This window comes from Nelusetta ayraudi, unplaced genomic scaffold (assembly GCF_046127955.1).
Source record: "Nelusetta ayraudi isolate G7.1 ecotype Tasmania unplaced genomic scaffold, CSIRO-AGI_Nayr_v1 ptg000028l, whole genome shotgun sequence".
Classification (NCBI taxonomy): domain Eukaryota; kingdom Metazoa; phylum Chordata; class Actinopteri; order Tetraodontiformes; family Monacanthidae; genus Nelusetta; species Nelusetta ayraudi.
In genome coordinates, this window is record NW_027466078.1 from 2,716,562 (window position 1) to 2,738,440 (window position 21,879).

A 21,879-nucleotide genomic window follows, 5' to 3' on the forward strand; every position below is an offset into this window, starting at 1 on the left:
CCCCCGTGCCTCCGATGGATCATAAGTTCCCCACCCTGGAAATGAATGTGTTGTAGTGTTTGATGGTGGTGGCAAAGCCAGTTGCTTCTGCTGTCCATCCTCTGGTCCCCCTCTGGTCACCAGTTCATGAGGGATGTGCTTCCTTTGTCCTTCCTTGAGCTCTTTGCATGACTCCTGCAACAATGCCTTTCTTTATGTGGAGGTCTTTTCATTGATTTCAACATTTCAATATCAATAATCATATCATTGTAAACAAACACCTAAACTAAACATATTATGAAGCACAAACATCTAAACTAAACATAATAACACATTCACCCCCACTGAAAATGCTCAATCCTGCAGTCCTGTCTTTACTGTTGTATTGTATTTGGACTGTTTATGCACAATTTTGTTGTACGCGTTTACGTGTTGCAATGACAATAAAGTCGCATACCACACCAAAAATAATCAATCAATCAAATTTTATTTATATAGCACCTTCCAACAAGCAAATGGTGCACAAGGTGCTTTCCAGAGTGAAACAAATAAAAGCAATTGCAATAAAAACAGTTAAAATACAGCAAAACAAAGCATGACGGGAAGTGAAAAACAAAGCAGCTGCTGCGGTGGAAGCCAGGTGTGAGAGAGCCAGTGCTGAGGGAGGCGGTCCTAAACAAGCTGTGCACCGTCCAGGTGCACCTGGTTAGTCATCAGCACCTGAAAGAGACACACAACCAGTACACAGCAACAACAGGGCAATAGCCAAGGCCCCCATGGCCATAACAGGGCCACACTTCACAGCACACTGAACCTACTCACATAGATTTTTCTATCTACATGCACATCAATCTGCTGAAACATGCAACCGGAAGCAGGTGGAGATTTAATTATGTTGGTCAAGAAAAAAGGTGCAATAAAAATGTATGAAACAAATATATATTTATTAGTGGTGGGACTCGATTAAAGAAAATAATCTCATTAATTATGGTCTTTGTAGTTTGTGAACCCTCTGACTTTTGACCTCTGGTCAGTTCACTCCAGATTATTCTGTCACAACCTTTGATTTTTTTTTTTCAAAAATGAATCAACAAATGTTTTGTTTCATTAATGGCCTCAAAAAGTTTTGACTTCAATTGACTTCAGAAGCTGCACTATGAGTAAAGGAGTTGATTTTAGACAAGTATCTGTACTGAAATAGAGAATGTGAATCATTTTACTACATCTGATTGTCCACTCTACTTGGTTGTATTCAGCACTCTGACGTTCTTGTTAGCTCCGTTAGCTCGTACTAGCTGCTAGGTGTCATTCAGGTGCTACTGGAGGCTGGAATCACTGCACTGGAATGCAAACTGCTTGTGGCTCCGTTTGCACAGAGCAGCTCTCTCCTCACACCGTGGGCCGCCCAGTAACAAGAGCTCAATGCTCTGTATATGGTCCATACACTGTAGCATTGACAATAAAGCTCGCGTGAAGCTTCAACCTGGAGTTGCTTGGTCAGATCAGCTGATGAGAATGAAGCCTGTGGAAAATCCTGCTGGGGGAACAACACCATGAAAGTGACTTTGCTTCCAGTCGGGGTCAGTCTCTGATTAGTGTCCACTCATTGGAGTGTTTGAAGGCTCCACTCCCAACAGTGGTCAGACGGTGAGAGGATCTCACCCACAAAGGTTTTTCATGACTTTTAGATGGGAAGTGAGATTGTGGTGTCCAGAGAGGAGGACAGCAGTCAGTCATGGTCCACCTCCAGTGCTCACGCAGTGCTTCACTGGAAGGCCGAGAACAATCCAAGAGTCCAAATGTGGCACTGCAAGGTCCACCAGTGGCTTCTGGGATGTCTCTCCCAGTAACCACAGCAGCTTGTAGGGAGAAGCAGTCCGCCAGCAACCAGGCTCCACTGGGGTCAAAGGTCGTGCCACGCAGTTCTGTCAGTCACCACTACATGGAGCGCTCCTCTTCACTCTTCTCCTCATCCTCCCTCACCACAACCACCTGTAGAGAGAAGAAGAGACAGCAGGAGTCAGGACTCACGGTCCTTGAACGCATCATCAAAGAGACGTTGACTGTTGATGGAGATGATGGAGTGACTGGTGAGAAGAAGCAGACTCTCAGTCACATGTCAAGTGTGGAACATATGAAGGTCATGTGACCATGGAGTGTTGGACTGATACTGAGGCCTGATGAAGATGAACTGATCAATAATTGAGTGGTGGACTGAGAGAAGAAGCAGTTTGGCAGCAGATGTTGGATGAATGAGGAGCAGCTGGACGTCACCATCCTCCTCTCACACTGTGACTGGGAACACTGGGCCTCTGCTGTGGGATCAACTGGCTTTGGTGCTGGAACCATCATCCACTGGTTCCAAACCAGTACTGACCTCACACTCTCCAGTTGATAGTCTCTGCTGTGGACAAGATCCATCAGTGGCTTCACTGATGATTCCTTCAGCTGGTTCCCTCTCAGGTCCAGCTCTCTGAGGTGGGAGGGGTTGGACTTCAGAGCTGAGAGCAGCCAATCACAGCTGACCTCTGACAAACTGCACTTCTCCAACCTGAATAGAGAATAAATGATGGAGAGTTTTTCCAGGGTGTCATCGCTCTGAACATCAAAGTGAAATGTCGACTTCAGAATCTGCAACTGTCGCCTTGAAATTAAATCCTCAGTCCAAAACTAATGTGTGTTGAAATGATGTTTGGTCACATGACCACTGACGACCTTTATTTTGTTTTGTTTTTTAACTTCAAACATGTTTTCATATTTCTAGATGTCATTTTGATATGAATAAACCTTCAGTTCAATGTTTATTCAACATGTGTGATGAACTGTGTTTGGTGCTGACACCATCATCCACTGGTTCCGAACCAGTACTGACCTCAGAGTCTCCAGTTTACCGTCTGGACTCACACACACACACAGATACGGTAAGGGTTCCTGAGCGCAGGTAACTCTGTTACAATTTATAAGCTAATTTTATTCCAGGGGCGCCATGAACAAATTCTCCTTCTAGTGTGCACACTATTTTTTTCCTTTATTATTTTCTTACAAGCTGGGTATTTATGTTTTGTATGTTTCAATTTATAAGGTGAAATCACAAATTATATGAGTGGCTACTCCAACTGCTATCTTTGTGTCTGTCTCCTTATTGTAGCTCATTGTAATGGCTCCTTACGAATCTGGTGACCTCTAAACGATCTGGTCCAAGTTTTTTTTAACTGTAATACACTTAAACTATAAAGTTGGTTACATGTTTTTTTTACTTTAGACACTGAATGAAGTTTTCCTATTTCTAGATGTCATTTTGATATGAATCAACCTTCAGTTCAATGTGTATTCAACATGTCAGATGAACTGTGTTTGGTGCTGAAACCATCATCCACTGGTTCCAAACCAGTACTGACCTCAGAGTCTCCAGTTTACAGTCTGGACTCTGCAGAAAACCACTCAGCACCTCCACTGATGAATCCTTCAGGTGGTTCCAACTCAGGTCCAGGTGTCTGAGGTGGGAGGGGTTGGACTTCAGAGCTGAGAGCAGCCAATCACAGCTGAGCTCTGACAACCTGCAGCAACTCAACCTGAATAGAGAATAAATGATGGAGAGTTTATAATGATGGAGAGTTTTTCCAGGGTGTCATCACTCTGAAAATCAAAGTGAAATGTCGACTTCAGAATCTGACACTACAGAAAATGTCACCTTGAAATTAAATCCTCAGTCCAAAACTAATGTGTGTTTGAATGATGTTTGGTCACATGACCACTGATGACCTGTTTGAATTTCAAACATGAACAGAATGAAGTTTTCATATTTCTGGATGTCATTTTGATATGAATCAACCTTCAGTTCAATGTTTATTCAATATGTGTGATGAACTGTGTTTGGTGCTGAAACCATCATCCACTGGTTCCAAACCAGTACTGACCTCAGAGTCTCCAGTTTACCGTCTGGACTCTGCAGAAAACCACTCAGCACCTTCACTGATGAATCCTGCAGCTGGTTCCAACTCAGGTCCAGGAGTCTGAGGTGGGAGGGGTTGGACTTCAGAGCTGAGAGCAGCCAATCACAGCTGAGCTCTGACAAACTGCAGTTCTCCAACCTGAATAGAGATTAAATGATGGAGAGTTTATAATGATGGAGAGTTTTTCCAGGGTGTCATCACTCTGAAAATCAAAGTGAAATGTCGACTTCAGAATCTGACACTACAGAATAAAATGGGAGAGGGAGGGCGAGCGAACGAGTGCTGCACTGCGGAGTCCATTACTGGCTCTTGATGATTTTGCTGTCTGGGCCCCCTTGCACCTAAGTAGGATTGCGTCATCCAAGATGAGTCACTAAGCCTTCAGCGTTCAACCAATCCACAACACGTGTGTTCAGGCTTCACGGGTTGCACTAAAAGCCATCCAGGATGAGAAGACACGGATTCATCAAGCCAGGTAAAAGCTATCCTGGATCAGTGCGCCATGCACGCGGCTTCCTTCCATAGACCCCCGTTATGGAGCTGGGATTGACGGATTGGCCGTCTTTGACCTCCTCATAAGCCTTCATGAGGATTTGCGCCTGGGACGGGGATTCAGACTCTCTAACTTTCAAAGCTCAATACAATGTGGGCCGGCGCAGACGGCCTGGGCGGGCTTGGAAGCCCAGACTCCCAGGTCATAGTCATGCGCACCAAGCATTCAGCCAAAGGGATCTTCCCTTGGCCAAGCAGCCAGGGCGCATGATCAATTGGAGGCATAGTGACAGGACCGTCCACTGTCACAACAACAACCTCATGTTACTCTTTGATGTGTCTTCATCGTTCTATGGGATGTGTATTTTTATATAGGATGCATGGCAAAGTAGAAGTCATGTTAGAAATGACCCAATGATTGCAACATGATCTCAACTCATTTCTCTATCATGGTTGAAATGAAATGATTCCAAAGCTTGAAATAATGACAGTGGCTGGAGGTGAATGTGATAACAATGTGCAGTGTTGAGTGGAAGAAGCACTGCCTTCCACTGGTGGTGACTGTTGACTGAGACAAGGATGAAATAGATCCTGGAACTCAGCCTGGTCTGGAGCAGCTCACTCCACACAATAAATCTCCATGGTAACTTCTAGCAGAACATATCTCACATCCACCTATCCCACTGTTGTGCAACCACATCAAACATCAATTGATCCAGGATAACCAAGATATCCCGGCTTAATCCCTCATCCTAGTTTCCTGCAACAGGGCCCAGTCAAGTGAAAATCATGACAACAACAACAAGAGTGATAGAAGTTGTAGAGTGAAGAGGGTGAACTGACCTCAGAGTCTCCAGTTTACAGTCTGGACTCTGCAGAAAACCACTCAGCACCTTCACTGATGAATCCTGCAGCTGGTTCACACCCAGGTCCAGGTGTCTGAGGTGGGAGGGGTTGGACTTCAGAGCTGAGAGCAGCCAATCACAGCTGAGCTCTGACAAACTGCAGCTCCTCAACCTGGATAGAGAATAAATGATAGAGAGTTTATAATGATGGAGAGTTTTTCCAGGGTGTCATCACTCTGAAAATCAAAGGGAAATGTCGACTTCAGAATCTGCAACTACAGAAAATGTCACCTTGAAATTAAATCCTCAGTCCAAAACTAATGTGTGTTTAAATGATGTTTGGTCACATGACCACCACTGATGAGCTGTTTGTAACCAGGTGTAAAATTAATGTGGTTATCGTTTTGGTGTTCATGTCATGCCTGTTGGTGCGGATAAGAAGCACTGCAGCACTGCTCTTCCGGTTTTTCTCTCCTGGTCGAAGCGAGAGGGGAGAAAGCACAGTAGCAATCGAACACGAGGAGGAGGAGAAAACAAAGCGGAGCAACTGTTCAGTGGGGCGGAAGAGTCGAGCTAAGCTACGTCGGCTACTTTCCACCCGGAGCGCTGCACGCGTCTTCCGTCTCAAATCCGACGAGCAATGGTGAGCGTAATGCCTGCTAACTGCCCTGGTGTTGGTTTCATCTGGTGCTGGTTCTGGTGCTGGTGCTGGTGCTGAGACAAATCAGAGTGAACGGCAGCGTGGTTTCCTCAATTTTGTATACTTTATTTATTCATTTATGTTGTATGTGTATGGTTTGTAGCGAAGCATGTCACGGAGTACGTCCCGACTGAGCCGTTTTCCAAATTGAGTTCAACTGGAGATAATTGTTAGCGCATTTCTCTCGCACGAATAGGCCTATAGTGCAAGAGACTATAAGCACGTTTTTGAACATCTATGTTAACTCCATACAGTTCTCTGTGCACCATGTTGCATGAAGCTATGATGATTGAGCGTCTAATGTTGTACAACCGATTTTGAATGAATGAGTTCAGGTGTAATGCTAATTATTCTTTGACTTTTGACTTTCTTTTTATGATGCATCTGAAAGCAAAGGGTGTTTAGTAAAGATTGTGTGACCTTGTTTGTAGGTCAGGTTTTTGTGAGAGCCCGGAACAGACTGAAGATTGGGACAACAATTCCTGTTGTTGAAAGATGGCGAGCCTACCTTGAAGCCAGTCCAGCATCTCAACGATCTTCACGTACACCCACCCGCCCATACACACACACACACACACACACACACACGCACGCACGCACACACGCACACACAGATACGGTAAGGGTTCCTGAGCGCAGGTAACTCTGTTACAATTTATAAGCTAATTTTATTCCAGGGGCCCCATGAACAAATTCTCCTTCTAGTGTGCACACTATTTTTTTCCTTTATTATTTTCTTACAAGTTGGGTATTTATATTTTGTATGTTTCAATTTATAAGGTGAAATCACAAATTATATGAGTGGCTACTCCAACTGCTATCTTTGTGTCTGTCTCCTTATTGTAGCTCATTGTAATGGCTCCTTACGAATCTGGTGACCTCTAAACGATCTGGTCCAAGTTTTATTAACTGTAATACACTTAAACTATAAAGTTGGTTACAATGTTTATTCAACATGTGTGATGAACTGTGTTTGGTGCTGAAACCATCATCCACTGGTTCCAAACCAGTACTGACCTCAGAACCTCCAGTTTACAGTCTGGACTCTGCAGAAAACCACTCAGCACCTCCACTCCTGAACCCTTCAGCTGGTTCCCACTCAGGTCCAGGAGTCTGAGGTGGGAGGGGTTGGACTTCAGAGCTGAGAGCAGCCAATCACAGCTGAGCTCTGACAACTTGCAGTCCTCCAACCTGAATAGAGAATAAATGATGGCGAGTTTTTCCAGGGTGTCATCACTCTGAAAATCAAAGTGAAACGTCGACTTCAGAATCTGCAACTACAGAAAAAGAGAGGGAGGGAGTGAATGAGCGATGCAAAATGAAATCTGACCACTAGATGGCATGATTTTACACACTGTGCCTTTAGACCAGTGGTTCTCACCTTTCTCTGTAGCGCCCCACCTTGGAGGAAGGACATTTTTCAGGCCCCCCCACCCAGACAAAAGGGTGACTACATATTTTCAAATTGACTGAAACAACATAAAAGATGAACATTCCTCTCACCGGCTTTACGCATTTCTGCTGTGCAAATAATGTTTGACCTTTGGCACAACACTTTTTGTGATATCAAAACCAACATTATTTTTTTTTGTCATGAACATTCATTTCACATTCAATTCACTTTTCTCTTCATTTCTGAAATCATTTATGTTGTTCAAATAAGCCACTTTAGCAAATCACTCTTTGTGGCATCAAATCCAGAGCATTACTTTTTAAACAAGAATACTTTCACTTTTCTGCTGTGCAAATATCTTTTTTGGCAAATCACTGTTGTAACATCCAATAAAGAAAATGAACTTTTTATCATCAACATTCCCTCTGTTTTCTATCAAGTTATTCTGTTGTGCAAATAACCATTCATTCACTTCACTAATACAAAAACAATGGAGTTGAATATGTAGATAAAAGAAGAAATGCAGGTATTTGGCAAGAGTAGTGAGAGTGTGTGAGAGTTACTGTATTAGTGGCTGCAATGGGCCTGTTTTGCTTTGCACAACATCTCACAGTGGGCTTGCAGGCTTGATACTGCCACTCGCAGATCAGGCTCAATGTGGAGCTTAGCTCTGTACCTAGCCTTCAGTATTGCAACAGCTGAAAAGCCTATTTCACAGGGATGGGATGTGGCGAAAGGAAGCAGAATTCCCACTATGGGCTGAAATATGTGCCACCAGAAACTGAATTTGAATCATTTATATTTGAATTTGAATAGCTAAACGCGAATAATTGAATTCAAATTTTGAATTTGAATCACATAATTTGAAATTGTATTGTTAAATTTGAATCATTGCATTGAAAAACTGTATTTGTATAGTAAAATTTGAAATTGAAATTCAATAAAAAATTTATTGTCACTGAAAATCCAACTATGTCGACATCTTCACATTCAGTTCTCACAATTCAAGTTCAGTTATCAAAATTCAAATTCACTTCTCAAAATTCAGTTTCAATTTACTGTGACAGACATCCGGGTGCTTGAGGATGAAGGGGAAGAGAAATGGAGCTCAGATACACAGGACTCCTCTTCGGCCAATCAGCACTTACTTTTGTACACATACGTTGATGGGCCGGCGTTCCGCTTCTACTCGCTACTATGTTAACTGGCTACCTTTGTTTACTCGCATCTGTGGTCCAAGTGAACACATTCCATGTTGTTGTTTTGTTTTGTTTTGTTTTTTTAACGTTTCCTTGTCTGTCTGGTTGGAACGGTGTGAACGAACAGAGTTGGAAAGAGTTGTAATGAATGTTTTTCATGTATTGGTAGGTGACTGACAGGTGCATATGGGCATGGCTCGCCTGCTGTCAGCGGTGCGAAGCAGCCTCACCATATAGCAATGGGAAGACGTGCTTAAAAGTGAACTTCGGCAAGTCACACAAAGTGTTTTACGGGGATTTGGGGTCGGTGCGCTGCCTAAGAGTTACGTCTCTTCGGCCAATCAGCACTTACTTTTGTACACTTACATTGATGGACTGGTGTTCCGGTTCAACTCGCTACTACTAACGATTATTAACGATTTCTCCTTGTGGTCCAAGTGAACACATTCTATGTTTTTTTGAACGTTCTACTCGCTACTATGTTAACTGGCTACCTTTGTTTACTCGCATCTGTCGTTGTCATAGCTACAGCAGATGTTAGAACCAGGAAGTGATTTCGCTTGTTGCCCTCACCACTGGCTGTGTGTAAATTATTTCTTCGAAGTCGCGTATTTCACGTACTTGTCCCGTTTTCGTAGCATATATCACCATAAATGTCACGTAACGTAGTCGTGCTTGGAACCTTGTGTAGGCTCATTCCGATAGCGTCAGTACCTGGTACCCACGTTTGTTCTGATAATAATAAAAAACAAGATGTGTGTTCCATTTAATGGCAAGCCAATCACCAAACCACAGTAATAATAAACTTCACACGCGTAAGAAGAGCAAAGAACACACGGACGATAACAATAATACATGTATTAAAAAAAAACCAAACAAACAAAGCTGAGGACCCAACAAAGGCGGGGCTTGAACCCGCGTCGCAATGAAGAAAACTAATAAATTCAGCATTTTAGCCACTACTCCACCGACCGCCACGTTCAAACTCCAACTCAGCAGCAGTGATTAAGAAGAGTCCAGGACTACGTCACTAGTACTAGTACTAGTACTACCCTGTGTTATGTTGTTTTATGGGGCAATTCACAACTTAACATCGCCCATTTTACCTTCTGAACAGAGACGTAACTCTTAGACCCCAAATCCCCGTAAAACACTTTGTGTGACTTGCCGAAGTTCACTTTTAAGCACGTCTTCCCATTGCTATATGGAGAAGCTGCTTTGCAGCGCTGGCAGCAGGCAAGCCATGCCCATATGCACCTGTCAGTCATATATCTGTCACCTACCAATATCGCCACATACATGAAAAACATTCATTACAACTACTTCCAACTCTGTTCGTTCACACCGTTCTGACCAGACAGACAAGGAAATGTTAAAAAAAAAAAACATGGAATGTGTTCACTTGGACCACAGATGCGAGTCAACAAAGGTAGCCAGTTAACATAATAGCGAGTTAAACCGGAACGCCGGTCCATCAATGTATGTGTACAAAAGTAAGTGCTGATTGGCCTAAGAGGAGTCCTGTCTGAGCTCGATTGCTCTTCCCCTTCATCCTCCAAGCACCCGGATGTCTGTCACAGTAAATTGAAACTGAATTTTGAGAAGTGAATTTGAATTTTGATAACTGAACTTGAATTGTGAGAACTGAATGTGAAGATGTCTAGACAGTTGGATTTTCAGTGACAATAAATTTTTTATTGAATTTCAAATTTTACTATTCAAATACAGTTTTTCAATGCAATGATTCAAATTTAACAATACAATTTCAAATGATGTGATTCAAATTCAAAATTTGAATTCAATTATTCGCATTTAGCTATTCAAATTCAAATCTAAATTATTCAAATTCAGTTTCTGGTGGCACATATTTCAGCCCATATCCCACAGCCCTCTGTCCAATGGCAGCACTTTTCCTCCGGACAACCACCTGGCTTCGCTGTGAAACAACACAGCTTTGTGTTGTGCTCCCATCTCCTCACAAAGTGCAGAGCATAGCCGCGCTTTCAGGGCTCTTGTTTTGATGAAATTGACCACATCAACAACATCAGTCATGCGACAACATCGCATTTTCTACCTGCCACACGGGGTGACATTGAGTGTTGCGTGAGCTCAGTCATAATATCGCGCCAGTCATGGCGTAGATCACGGACTGACGTAAAGGTGTTTGCTTACATTCTACAAGCACTCAACAACTCTTCACTGTCCTCTGGCTTTTTCGCTCGCGGCTCGCGCATGAAATAGAAAATAGACCAGACGCCGAAACGATCGCTGTGCGGCGCAGGCCGCCCGCGGAGGTGAGCGGCGCTTCAAGTCTGGCGTGAACGACACCATCGACTCGCTGAACGATTCTACAGCCAAAAGTGGCCAACAACAGTGAACACTGGCCACCGTCGGACTCCTGAATTCTTCTCTCCGTCCCTGTCAAATATTTGTCCATCCTATGAACCTGAGCAGCGTTTTTCTGAGCTACATCTACATCTATCTCCTGGCAGGACGTGACTCTGCGTCCCACCCACTTTGAGAAACACCGCTTTAGACCCAGTTTCACTCATTTCAAACACAAACCAGTGACTGCAAATTGAATTTCCAACAGCAGTGAAGTGAAAATCATGACAACAATAGCAAGAGTGATAGAAGTTGTAGAGTGAAGAGGGTGAACTGACCTCAGAGTCTCCAGTTTACAGTCTGGACTCTGCAGAAAACCACTCAGCACCTTCACTCCTGAATCCTGCAGCTGGTTCCTACTCAGGTCCAGGTGTCTGAGGTGAGAGGGGTTGGACTTCAGAGCTGCGAGCAGCCAATCACAGCTGAGTTTTGACAAACTGCAGCTCCACAACCTGAATAGAGAATAAATGATGGAGAGTTTATAATGATGGAGAGTTTTTCCAGGGTGTCATCACTCTGAAAATCAAACTGAAATGTCGACTTCAGAATCTCACACGACAGAAAATGTCACCTTGAAATTAAATCTTCAATCCAACACTAATGTGTGTTGAAATGATGTTTGGTCACATGACCACTGTTGACCTGTTTTCAATTTGAAACATGAATGTGGTAAACTAGCCGGTACACACCCCTATCGTGTAATGATGGTATAGCCCGGTGACACAGATATGTTTAGAGAGAGCGGGAGTGGTAAGGTCAAAGGGACTAGAGCTCAGGGCGACACGTTAAAAATAAGAAAGTTGACTGAATGTTAATAAAGCCTTGTGCAGTGACAACGACCTCATCGTAGCAGAACCTTTATTGCTTCCAGTAATTAGTATTCAGTAAATGTGGTCCAGGAAGACCCTGAGGACAGCAGCCTATTCCTAGGGTCAGTGTCAGCAGACAAAGAAGACCCGTGGACTGTTAATTTGCTACTGAAAAACAAAAAAGTCCAATTTAAAATTGACACTGGCGCAGATGTGACCGTTATTCCCGACTATGTGTTTAACACAGTGCATGGCAAAGGCAAACCCTCCCTACAAAGAGCGACTAAACTCCTGCTGGGTCCGAGTGGTTCCCCACTAGAAATCTTTGGGGCCACAGATATTAGGTTGCAGAGGGGAGAGAAAAGTACAGTAGAGGAAGTGTTTGTGATTTGGAGCCTACACACAGCCATACTGGGGAGGTCAGCCAGTGTAAAGTTGGGCTTCGTGGCTCGTTTGGACAGCATTAGCATGCAAACCCTGAGAGACAGCTATCCAAAGCTGTGCACCGGTCTAGGATAGAGCTGCTGTACACCATCAAATTAAAGCTAGATGCAGTGCCATACTCGCTTAAGTCTCCATGACGGATTCCTCTTCCTTTAATTTCTTTTAATTTCCCAAAGTCAAAAAAGAGCTAGAGCGCATGGTGAAGATCGGGGTCATCAGTAGAGTGGAGGAGCCCACGGATTGGTGCTCAGGCATGGTGGTGGTGCCTAAAAAGACCGCTGATCCATGTATATGTGTTGACCTCACAAAGTTAAATGAGTCAGTGTGCAGAGAAAAATACATCCTCCCATCAGTTGAACAGACCCTGGGCTCACTGGCTGGAGCAATGATCTTTAGTAAGCTCGATGCCAATATGGGGTTCTGGCAAATTCCATTGGCCGAGGAGTCCGCAAAGCTGACTACCTTCATTACGCCATTCGGGAGGTTCTACTTCAACCGATTGCTGTTCGGGATAGCCTCTGTTCCTGAACATTTCCAGAACAGAATGGTCACACAGGTCACAGTAGGCCTGGAAGGAGTCGTGTGCCATATGGACGACCTTCTGGTATGGGGGTCCACGCAAGAAGAACATGACTCTCGTCTTCACGCTGTTCTGAAAAAGATGGAGAGCACTGGCATGACACTCAATGTCGAGAAATTTGAAATTTCAAAGCGGGAAGTGAAGTTCCTTGGCCACATTATCTCGGACAAAGGAGTGAAGTCTGACCCAGCCCAAACGTCAGCAGTCAGAGAGATGGCTGAGCCGACCAATGTCTGTTAGCTACGCAGCTTCCTAGGCATGGTAAACCAGCTAGGAAAATTTGTGCCACAGCTAGCAGAAAAAGATAAACCCCTCGGAGACCTACTCTCAAAGAAAAATCACTGGGTCTGGGGAGTTGACCAGGTCAGAGCCTTTAAGGGACTGATAGAGGAGCTCTCGTCTACACCGTCGTACGTTGTACGACCCAAACAAGAAGATAAAAGTGTCAGCGGATGCGTCTTCTTTTGGTTTGGGAGCCGTGCTTCTGCAAATGTGGAGTGATGTATGGAGGCCTGTAGCCTATGCTTTACGTTCACTCTCGAGCGTCGAACAGAGATACGCAAAGGTTGAAAAGGAGGCCCTTGCTCTCACGTGGGCATGTGAACGGTTCACAGACTTTCTCATTGGACAGCATTTTGAGTTGGAGACTGATCACAAGCCTCTGTTGAGCCTCCTGGGAGCCCAAGCCTTGGACACCTTGACCCCACGCATACAACGTTTCCGCATGAGGCTCATGGGATACTCGTACACGATGTCTAATGTTGCAGGAAAGAACCTGTTAACCGCCGACACTCTGTCACGTGCGCCGTTGCGTGCCGAAGCAACACATGCGGACAACGAGCTAATGGAGAGCACAAATATCTATGTGGACTCCATCATGGATAATCTTCCAGTTAGCACCACATACATGGACACTCTGAGGGAGAACCTCAGGGCTGACAGCGTTTGTTCTGCTGTCATGAAAATGTGCCGAGATGGTTGGCCGGAGAGCAACTCCTGTACCGGTCTCCTTAGGCTGTATTGGGCTGAACATGCCTTTCTCACTGTCCATGATGGTCTCCTGCTAAAGGGGACGCGACTAGTCATCCCATCAGCCATGAGGAACGACATTCTAGCTAAGATACATGAGGGTCACCAGGGAGTGGTGAAGTGCCGCGAGCGCGCTAGACAAAGTGTGTGGTGGCCTGGCCTGGGCCAGCAACTCAATGAACTGGTTCAGAACTGTAGAACGTGCATTAAGGAACGCACCAACCACACCGAACCACACATGCCCACAGACCTTCTGGAGCAACCCTGGCAGAAGCTGGGGGCGGACTTATTCACCTTGAAAGGGAAAGTGTACTTGCTAGTAGTTGATTGTTACTCCAGGTACCTGCAAGTGGCAAACCTTTCCCTCACAAAGTCTGCCGACATCACTGCCCATCTTAAGTCTATGTTTGCCCATCACGGGATCCCTGAGGTCCTCGTGTCAGACCACAGTTTGCTGCACGTAGTTTATCGACCTTCGCCGCAAACTATGGATTCCAACATATCACCAGTAGCCCGAAATTCCCACAAAGCAACGGGGAGGCTGAGCGTGCAGTACAGACTGTTAAAAATCTCCTCAAAAAAGCTGAGGATCCTTATCTTGCCTTGCTGACATACCGGACAACTCCACTCGTTGTCGACTCAGGACCACTATCCCGACATTCCCATCACTGCTGAAACCGTCTCTCCTGCCCAGCACCGCTGTCAGTGCTAAGGAAAAGGAGATGAGACTGGAGGAAAGGGGACGCTTTGAAAGGCAACATCGGCGCATGTTCTCAGCAAACTCGCACCTGGACAAGAGGTGTGGGTGACGGATTCTGGCACGCAGGCAACACCTCGGTCCTACATGGTCGATGTGCCTCACGGAACTGTACGCAGGAACCGTCACCACCTTATTCCTATGGTTGGATCTGAGGACAATGGCACTCCACTGGAGAATTCTCCAGTACAAGCTGCTGTTCCCACTCCTATGTCACCCCAAGAGGCCCCGGAACCTTGGGCTAGTCCGCAACCTAGTGTCCCCAGAACGAGGTCTGGGAGGCCAATTGTGAAACCCAAGAGACTGGACTTGTGATGTTTTGTTGATTGCAACTGTGGGGTTTTTTAAAAAAAAAAAAAGAAAAGAAAAGGAGAGAGAGAGAGAGAGAGAGAGAGAGAGAGAGAGAGAGAGAGAAAAGAAACAATTGTAAACTGTGTTGACAATTGAAGTTTGGATGCCTTCTGTTTGCGCTATTGCATTTCACTGATATTTTGATTTTTGTATTTGATTGCTTATTGAGGTTTACAGGAATATTGGGGAACATAGCAGAAATGGTTATTGATGCTTGTTGACCAGGATTGGTTATTTAGAGCTAAAGCTTAACAGAAGAATATTTGATTTCAGGTTCATAATTCCTGGATGCTGGTTCGTGAAAGAAAAAAGAAAAAAAACAACCAAAGAGTTCATTGTTTTTCTCTTATAAGGGGAGATGTGGTGTATCCTCACATACAGTAATGGTTTAGCCGGTACACACCCCTATGTGTAATGATGGTATAGCCTGGTGACATGGATATGTTTAGAGAGAGCGGGACTGGGGAGGTCAAAGGGACTAGAGCTCAGGGCGACACGTTAAAAATAAGAAAGCTGACTGAATGTGAATAAAGCCTGTACAGTGGCAGCGACCTCATCGTAGCAGAACCTTTATTGCTTCCAGTAATTATTATTACACAACAATGAACAGAATGAAGTTTTCATATTTCTAGATGTCATTTTGATATGAATCAACCTTCAGTTCAATGTTTATTCAACATGTGTGATGAACTGTGTTTGGTGCTGAAACCATCATCCACTGGTTCCAAACCAGTACTGACCTCAGAGTCTCCAGTTTACAGTCTGGACTCTGCAGAAAACCACTCAGCACCTTCGCTGATGAATCCTGCAGCTGGTTCCCACTCAGTTCCAGGAGTCTGAGGTGGGAGGGGTTGGACTTCAGAGCTGAGAGCAGCCAATCACAGCTGAGCTCTGACAACCAGCAGTCGCTCAACCTGAATAAAGAACAAATATTTGATTTCTTCCATGGTGTAAATGTCATATTAAGAGTCATTTCTCCCTGATGATGATCCAGATGTGCAGCTGTTGGGATCACTGAGTCATTCCCTCAAACGAGTCATTGTGCGAGTGTGTTGTCAACACAATAACAACAGCAGTGTGTCAGTCAGTGTGCAGCCAATCAGCAGTGAAGAATAATCAGTGAGTCCTTTGTATTCTTGTGGCTGTTTTCAGTCATCAGAGTGTCGTTACAAGTCAAACACATTCAAAGGACAAGATGAAGAAATACTGCTGCACTATTAATCTGCCTCTAATATTTCTTCACAGGATCTTCTGCTCAGTCGTGTGACCTTCATCACCAATCAACAACTTCCATTGAGCTCCAAAGTGACTGGAGACATTTTCCACACTTTCTTCCACCATCCAAAGTCTTTTCTGGCTGCAGATTGTTGATATGAAAATATCAACAACATCCACTTTGTCTAGATGAGTCTTTAATATCTGCTTCAAAGTCTTCACACTGAGCAGCGTTACACACCAGTTGTCATCTGCTGACACACACTGTCCACCAGTAGAAAGCAGGAACTGACCTGAGAACTTCCAGTCTGCAGTTTGGACTCTGCAGTGCAGCACAGAGCAGCTTCACTCCAGGATCCTTCAGGGTGGTGTCACTCAGGTCCAGCAGTGTGAGGTGGGAGGGGCTGGACTGCAGAGCTGAAGACACCACTGCACACTGAAGCTCTGGGAGTTCACTGAATGAAGGAGAGCAGAGTGAGAAGTTGCTGCTTCCATCATCATCATCATCACCATCATCATTATCATCACCACCATCATCATCATCTTCATCACCACCATCATCACCACCACCATCATTATCACCTTCACCTTCATCATCACCATTATCATTATCATTATCACCTTCACCTTCATCATCACCATTATCATTATCATCATCACCATCACCATCATCTTCATCATCATCATCATCATCATCATCATCTTTACCACCATCATCATCATCATCACCATCACCATCATCATCATCATGAATGATTGAAGAGTTGATTTTGGTTGACAGTGTAAATTCAATCAATCTTGTGCAATCAACTGACAACAATGAAAAAGAAGCTTCCAAAACAAATGTGCACATTATAAAGACTCACAACAACAAAAACATAACAACTGTGTGAAGGAAAAAGCAGCATGCTGAAGCCCAAGCTGATTCTTGCCTCTCCTATACAGTCCATAAGATTAGCTGGAATAATTAGTCAGACAAAATCAAAAAGGAAAAAAAGAGAAACGCAACTCAACAAAATATGCTTGACATTTTTCTTCATCATTGACTCACAATTAAATCATTTATCCTCATCATCATCAAGTATTTTGCCCTTCAAGATTTTTTCAACTCAACAAAGAAGCACACATTTTCAAATGGTCACTGATCCCATTCCAAAATGGAACTCCCAAAAAAGAAAGACATCTATATTTAACAATTTTTCTCACCTTCCATTATTCAAAGACACTCAACCCTCTGAACATGGATTGATTTTCTCTCACTTTAAAAAACTTAGAATACTGAGCAAGATTTTCATTCTTTCCTGGAAATAGTATTTCTAATGTTTTCAAGCCCACTATATCTATGAATTGGAAGATCTTTGACTCTATCAATCATTGATTTGTGCTTTAGGGAACTTTATTTATTATTCTGACAACTCTTTTCTGTAGTTTAATTACAGGGTCAATATATGTTGCAAGTATTTCTCCAAACCTCAACACAATATGACATACAGTACATGGCATTATAAGTGAGAACTACAATATTCAAAGACATTTCTTCTTCAACAGGTCCCTCATTTTATACATAATACTCATTGATTGAGATCATTTCTGGTGAATATATTCTATATGTGGCTTCCAGCTAAATGTATGATCCACAATGACTCCCAAAATGTAGTTTCATGTACTCTTTCAATTTCAATTCCATTTAAAACTAATACTAATAATTTTCCCAAATACCAGCATACCCATAATGGAAGCCTGTGGAAGCCCACAGGTGACTTTTCTAAATGGTGACACAGTATTGTTCAACCTGTTATTGAAATAACTTCTTATCCGGTGTAGCGGAACACCTCGAATTCCATAAGGCTCCAATTTCTGCAGAAGCAGAGAATGATTCATTGTGTCAAATGCTTTCCATAAATCCACAAAGACACCTACAGCATATTGTTTGGTGTCTATAGCCGGAACTCTATTTTCTACTCATTCCATCACTGCTAAAGCTGTTGATGGGTTACTGCTAAACTCATATTGATGGTCACTTCATCACTCATACTGCTCCATATAATCATGCAGTCTATTGACAAACAACTTTTCTAGTATTTTGGGAAGTGAGGAAGCTATGACACAGGTCTATCATTTGATATGATGTGTTTATCACCATTGTTGTAGATTGGAACCAATTCAGCCATTTTCATCTGATCAGGAAAAATCCCTCTTTGAAACCATCAATTCCACATATAGGACAATGGTTTGATGACACAATCTATGACTTCCTTTATTGGAGACATATCTATATTATTATCATGGAAAAATTTTTGATTCTTCAACTTTAAAACCACTTCTAGTACATCGCTCTCACAAATCCCACCCAGGAATGTTGAATTATGACTATTGAAAGCAAAATCATACTTGTTGTCTACATTTCTAAATGTCCTTGCTAAATTAGGGCCCACATGAACAAAAAATCATTGCACTCATTAGCAATTTGCGCTGCATTTTCAAGAAGTAAATTCTCTTTTTTTTTAAAAAAAAAAAACATGGAGGAAAGTCAGTTTTACTGTGGTGTTTGATCATGCAGTTCATCATCATCATCATCATCATCATCATCATCATCATCATCATCATCATCATCATCATCACCCTCAACACCACCACCATCATCATCATCATCATTATCATCTTCATCATAATCACCATCATCAAAATAAAGGAAGGATGTGATGTGTTTGTGTGTTCAATGTGTTGATTGTGTTGATTGACTGTCTGCATGAATCCTTCACACTGATCAAAGCTCCTCATTCTGCCACTGTCACATCTTCATCTCCATCCTGGACTCCAGTGGAGCAGCTTTACTCCACTCACCATCCAACACAAAGCAGCTGAGTTAGCCCTGTGTTGACAGCCTGCTGCTAAAAGTCACCACTCAGTGTTTCCCTCATTGTTTTCTTGGAGACCTGCAGCCACAAGTGGACCTGCTGATGTTGATCCACCCTGTGACTGGAGGAGCCGCTGATATAGCAGGGTGGCTAACACCAAGAGCACACACACACACACACACACACACACACACACACACACAAACACACAGACAGTGTTTACATACCCGAAACGTATCACAGCCTTTCTGCAGTTCCTCACAGCTGGAATCAGTCTCAATCTTCCCTCCACGGTTGTCTTGTACTTGCTGAGGTCCAACTCCTCCAGAACCTCCTCTGACATCTGCAGCATGTAGGCCAGAGCTGAACACTGGATGGCTGAGAGTTCCTTCTTTGATCTGTTCTCTGACTGCAGGAACTCTTGGACCTCCTGATGCACTGACTGATCCTTCACCTCCAGCAGACAGTGGAAGATGTTGATGCTTCTGTCAGGAGAAACATCACCAGTGTTCATCTCCTTCAGGTTGTTGATGACCTTCTCTATGGTTCCTGGATGGTTGTCAGTGAGACCCTGCAGGCCTCCTAAGAGTCTCTGGTTGGATTCCAGACTGAGTCCATGGAGAAAGCGAACAAACAAGTCCAGGTGACCGTTTGGACTCTGCAGGGATTTTTCCATCATCCTCTTCAGGAACTCATCCAGGGATTGGTGAGGGAGATCAAATTCTTTTATCTTAGGGTAGGTAGGTAATACAGGGACTGATTTAAAATTTTTCAGTAAACCCTCCAGACCCTTTGTCTTGGTGTGACAGTGGAAGATGAAGACTGCAGCCAGAAACTCCTGGACGCTCAGATGAACGAAGCAGTAGACGGTTTTGTGGAAGATCAAACTCTCTCTTCTGAAGATCTCTGTACAAACTCCTGAGTACACAGTGGTGTCAGTCACACTGAGACCACACTTCTCCAGGTCTTCACTGTAGAACATGATGTTTCCACTCTCCAGATGTTCAAATGCCAGCTGGCCCAGCTTCAGAAGAAGCTCCCTGTCAGCCTCTGTCAGCTCCTGTGGACCTCCTCCATACTTGTTCTGCTTCCTCTTGGTCTGGACCAGCAGGAAGTGTGAGTACATGTCAGTCAGGGTCTTGGGCAGCTCTCCTCTCTGCTCTGAGCTCAACATGCTCTCCAGAACTGTGGCAGTGATCCAGCAGAAGACCGGGATCTGACACATGATGTGGAGGCTCCTGGAGGCCTTGATGTGGGAGATGACCCTGCTGGACACATCTTCTCTATCTCTGAACCTCCTCCTGAAATACTCCTCCTTCTGGTCATCGGTGAAGCCTCGTACTTCTGTCAGCCTGTCCACACATGACAGAGGGATCTGATTGGCTGCTGCAGGTCTGGAAGTTATCCACAGAAGAGCCGAGGGAAGCAGATCTCCTCTGATCAGGTTTGTTAGCAGGACGCTGACTGACTTCTTCTGAGTGACGTCAGTCACCACCTGGTTCTTCTCAAAGTCCAGAGCCAGTCTGCTTTCATCCAGACCGTCCAAGATGAAGAGAAGTTTGCAGACATGCAGCTGCTCTGCTGTGAGCTTCTCTAACGTTGGATGGAAAACATGGAGCAGCTCCAGAAGACTGTAGCGCTGCTCTTTGACCAAGTTGAGCTCCCTGAATGAGAGAGGAAGCACCAGATGAAGGTCCTGGTTCTCGTGGCCCTGGGCCCAGTCCAGAGTGAACTTCTGCACTGAGAAGGTTTTTCCAACCCCAGCGACGCCGTTGGTCAGCACCACTCTGACTCTGAGTCCCTGCTGCTCAGGTGAGGCTTCAAAGATCTGGCTGCACCTGATTGGACGATCGTAGAGGCTCTTCTTGGTCTTCTTGGTCTTCTTGGTCTCCAGCTGCCTGACCTCATGCTGTCTGTTGACCTCCTCACTCAATCCCTCAGTGATGTAGACCTCAGTGTAGATGCTGTTGAGGAGGGTTTGACTTCCTGCTTCTTCACCTTCAGTCACACGTTCACATCTCCTCTCCAGACTGATCTTCTGCTGCTGGAGAAGCATCTGCAGCTGCTGCTCCTCACCACCAGGACTCTCCTCCGTCTTCCTGTGGAGACACTTTGGCTTTGACTAATTGGATCAGTTGTTGGTGTCCATCATTTGTCAGCTGTTTTTCTGACACCATCATTAGTTGGATGGAATCATTGTCTCCATCAACACTAACTGACAGCCTGCTGGCCTCCTAGTGGGCTCTTCACAAATCACTTCTTGTCTTTTGCTCTGTTTTCTAAATTCAATCCCTTCATGCAGCTTCACAATCAAAGAATTTGACCCACAAAGAATGGAGCGCAGCCGTTAATGACGCCGTCTTTTAGCCACCACGTTGCACCCGTCATGGATTTGTAGCTTTTTTCTAGGCTGGTCTTGTCACATCATCTAATATATTATTAGATGACATATTCATCTATCAAATGGATATTTTCTATCTGGTGTGGTTGACACCTGGTGGGCTCTGGTTGAGCAGTGGCTCTGTGGAACTGGCCCTTTGTTTCTCAGCAGACAGAGACAGTGGAGTCACATTGCACTGAACTTTGGATTGAAATTCATCTCAGTGGAGTTGAGCTGCACTTTATGACAGCGCATCAAACATTCCTGCCACTGCATAAAGTTCAATCTCAGAAGGGCTTTGCTGCATTTCAACATGATGAATGTGACCATGTCAAAGATTCTCTTCTCTTGACCACTGACCACAACATCTGACACCTTTTCACCTTCTGAGGAATTTATCACTGTCAAATCAAACTAGAATTAGACTGAGAAACAAGGACATTAGTGTTCTTACTGTCTTCCAGAGGCTCCAGGTTCATTACTGAAGAGTGGAAGTGAACCCATGGACCA

At 44.1% G+C, this 21,879-nt stretch overlaps 1 protein-coding gene across 9 annotated transcripts; it reads right to left on the reverse strand.

Moving 5' to 3' along the window:
- Positions 1-1,101: 1,101 nt before the first annotated feature.
- LOC142891099 (uncharacterized) lies at positions 1,102-19,721 on the reverse strand. Of its 9 annotated transcripts, none has more exons than XM_076030431.1 (10): positions 19,217-19,721; positions 16,425-16,586; positions 15,657-15,830; positions 11,225-11,398; positions 6,987-7,160; positions 5,268-5,441; positions 3,897-4,070; positions 3,378-3,551; positions 2,357-2,530; positions 1,102-1,971 (listed from the first exon to the last, which is right to left on the reverse strand). In XM_076030431.1, exons 1-10 carry the CDS (start codon positions 19,666-19,668, stop codon positions 1,959-1,961), a joined length of 1,845 nt encoding a protein of 614 aa, XP_075886546.1. In that variant the 5' UTR covers positions 19,669-19,721; the 3' UTR covers positions 1,102-1,958. The 9 variants fall into 9 exon arrangements, with proteins under 9 accessions (XP_075886546.1, XP_075886545.1, XP_075886549.1 ...); XM_076030430.1 differs by lacking the exon at positions 1,102-1,971 and adding an exon at positions 1,985-2,066; XM_076030434.1 differs by lacking the exons at positions 1,102-1,971; positions 15,657-15,830 and adding an exon at positions 1,985-2,066.
- Between the last annotated feature and the right edge of the window lie 2,158 nt (positions 19,722-21,879).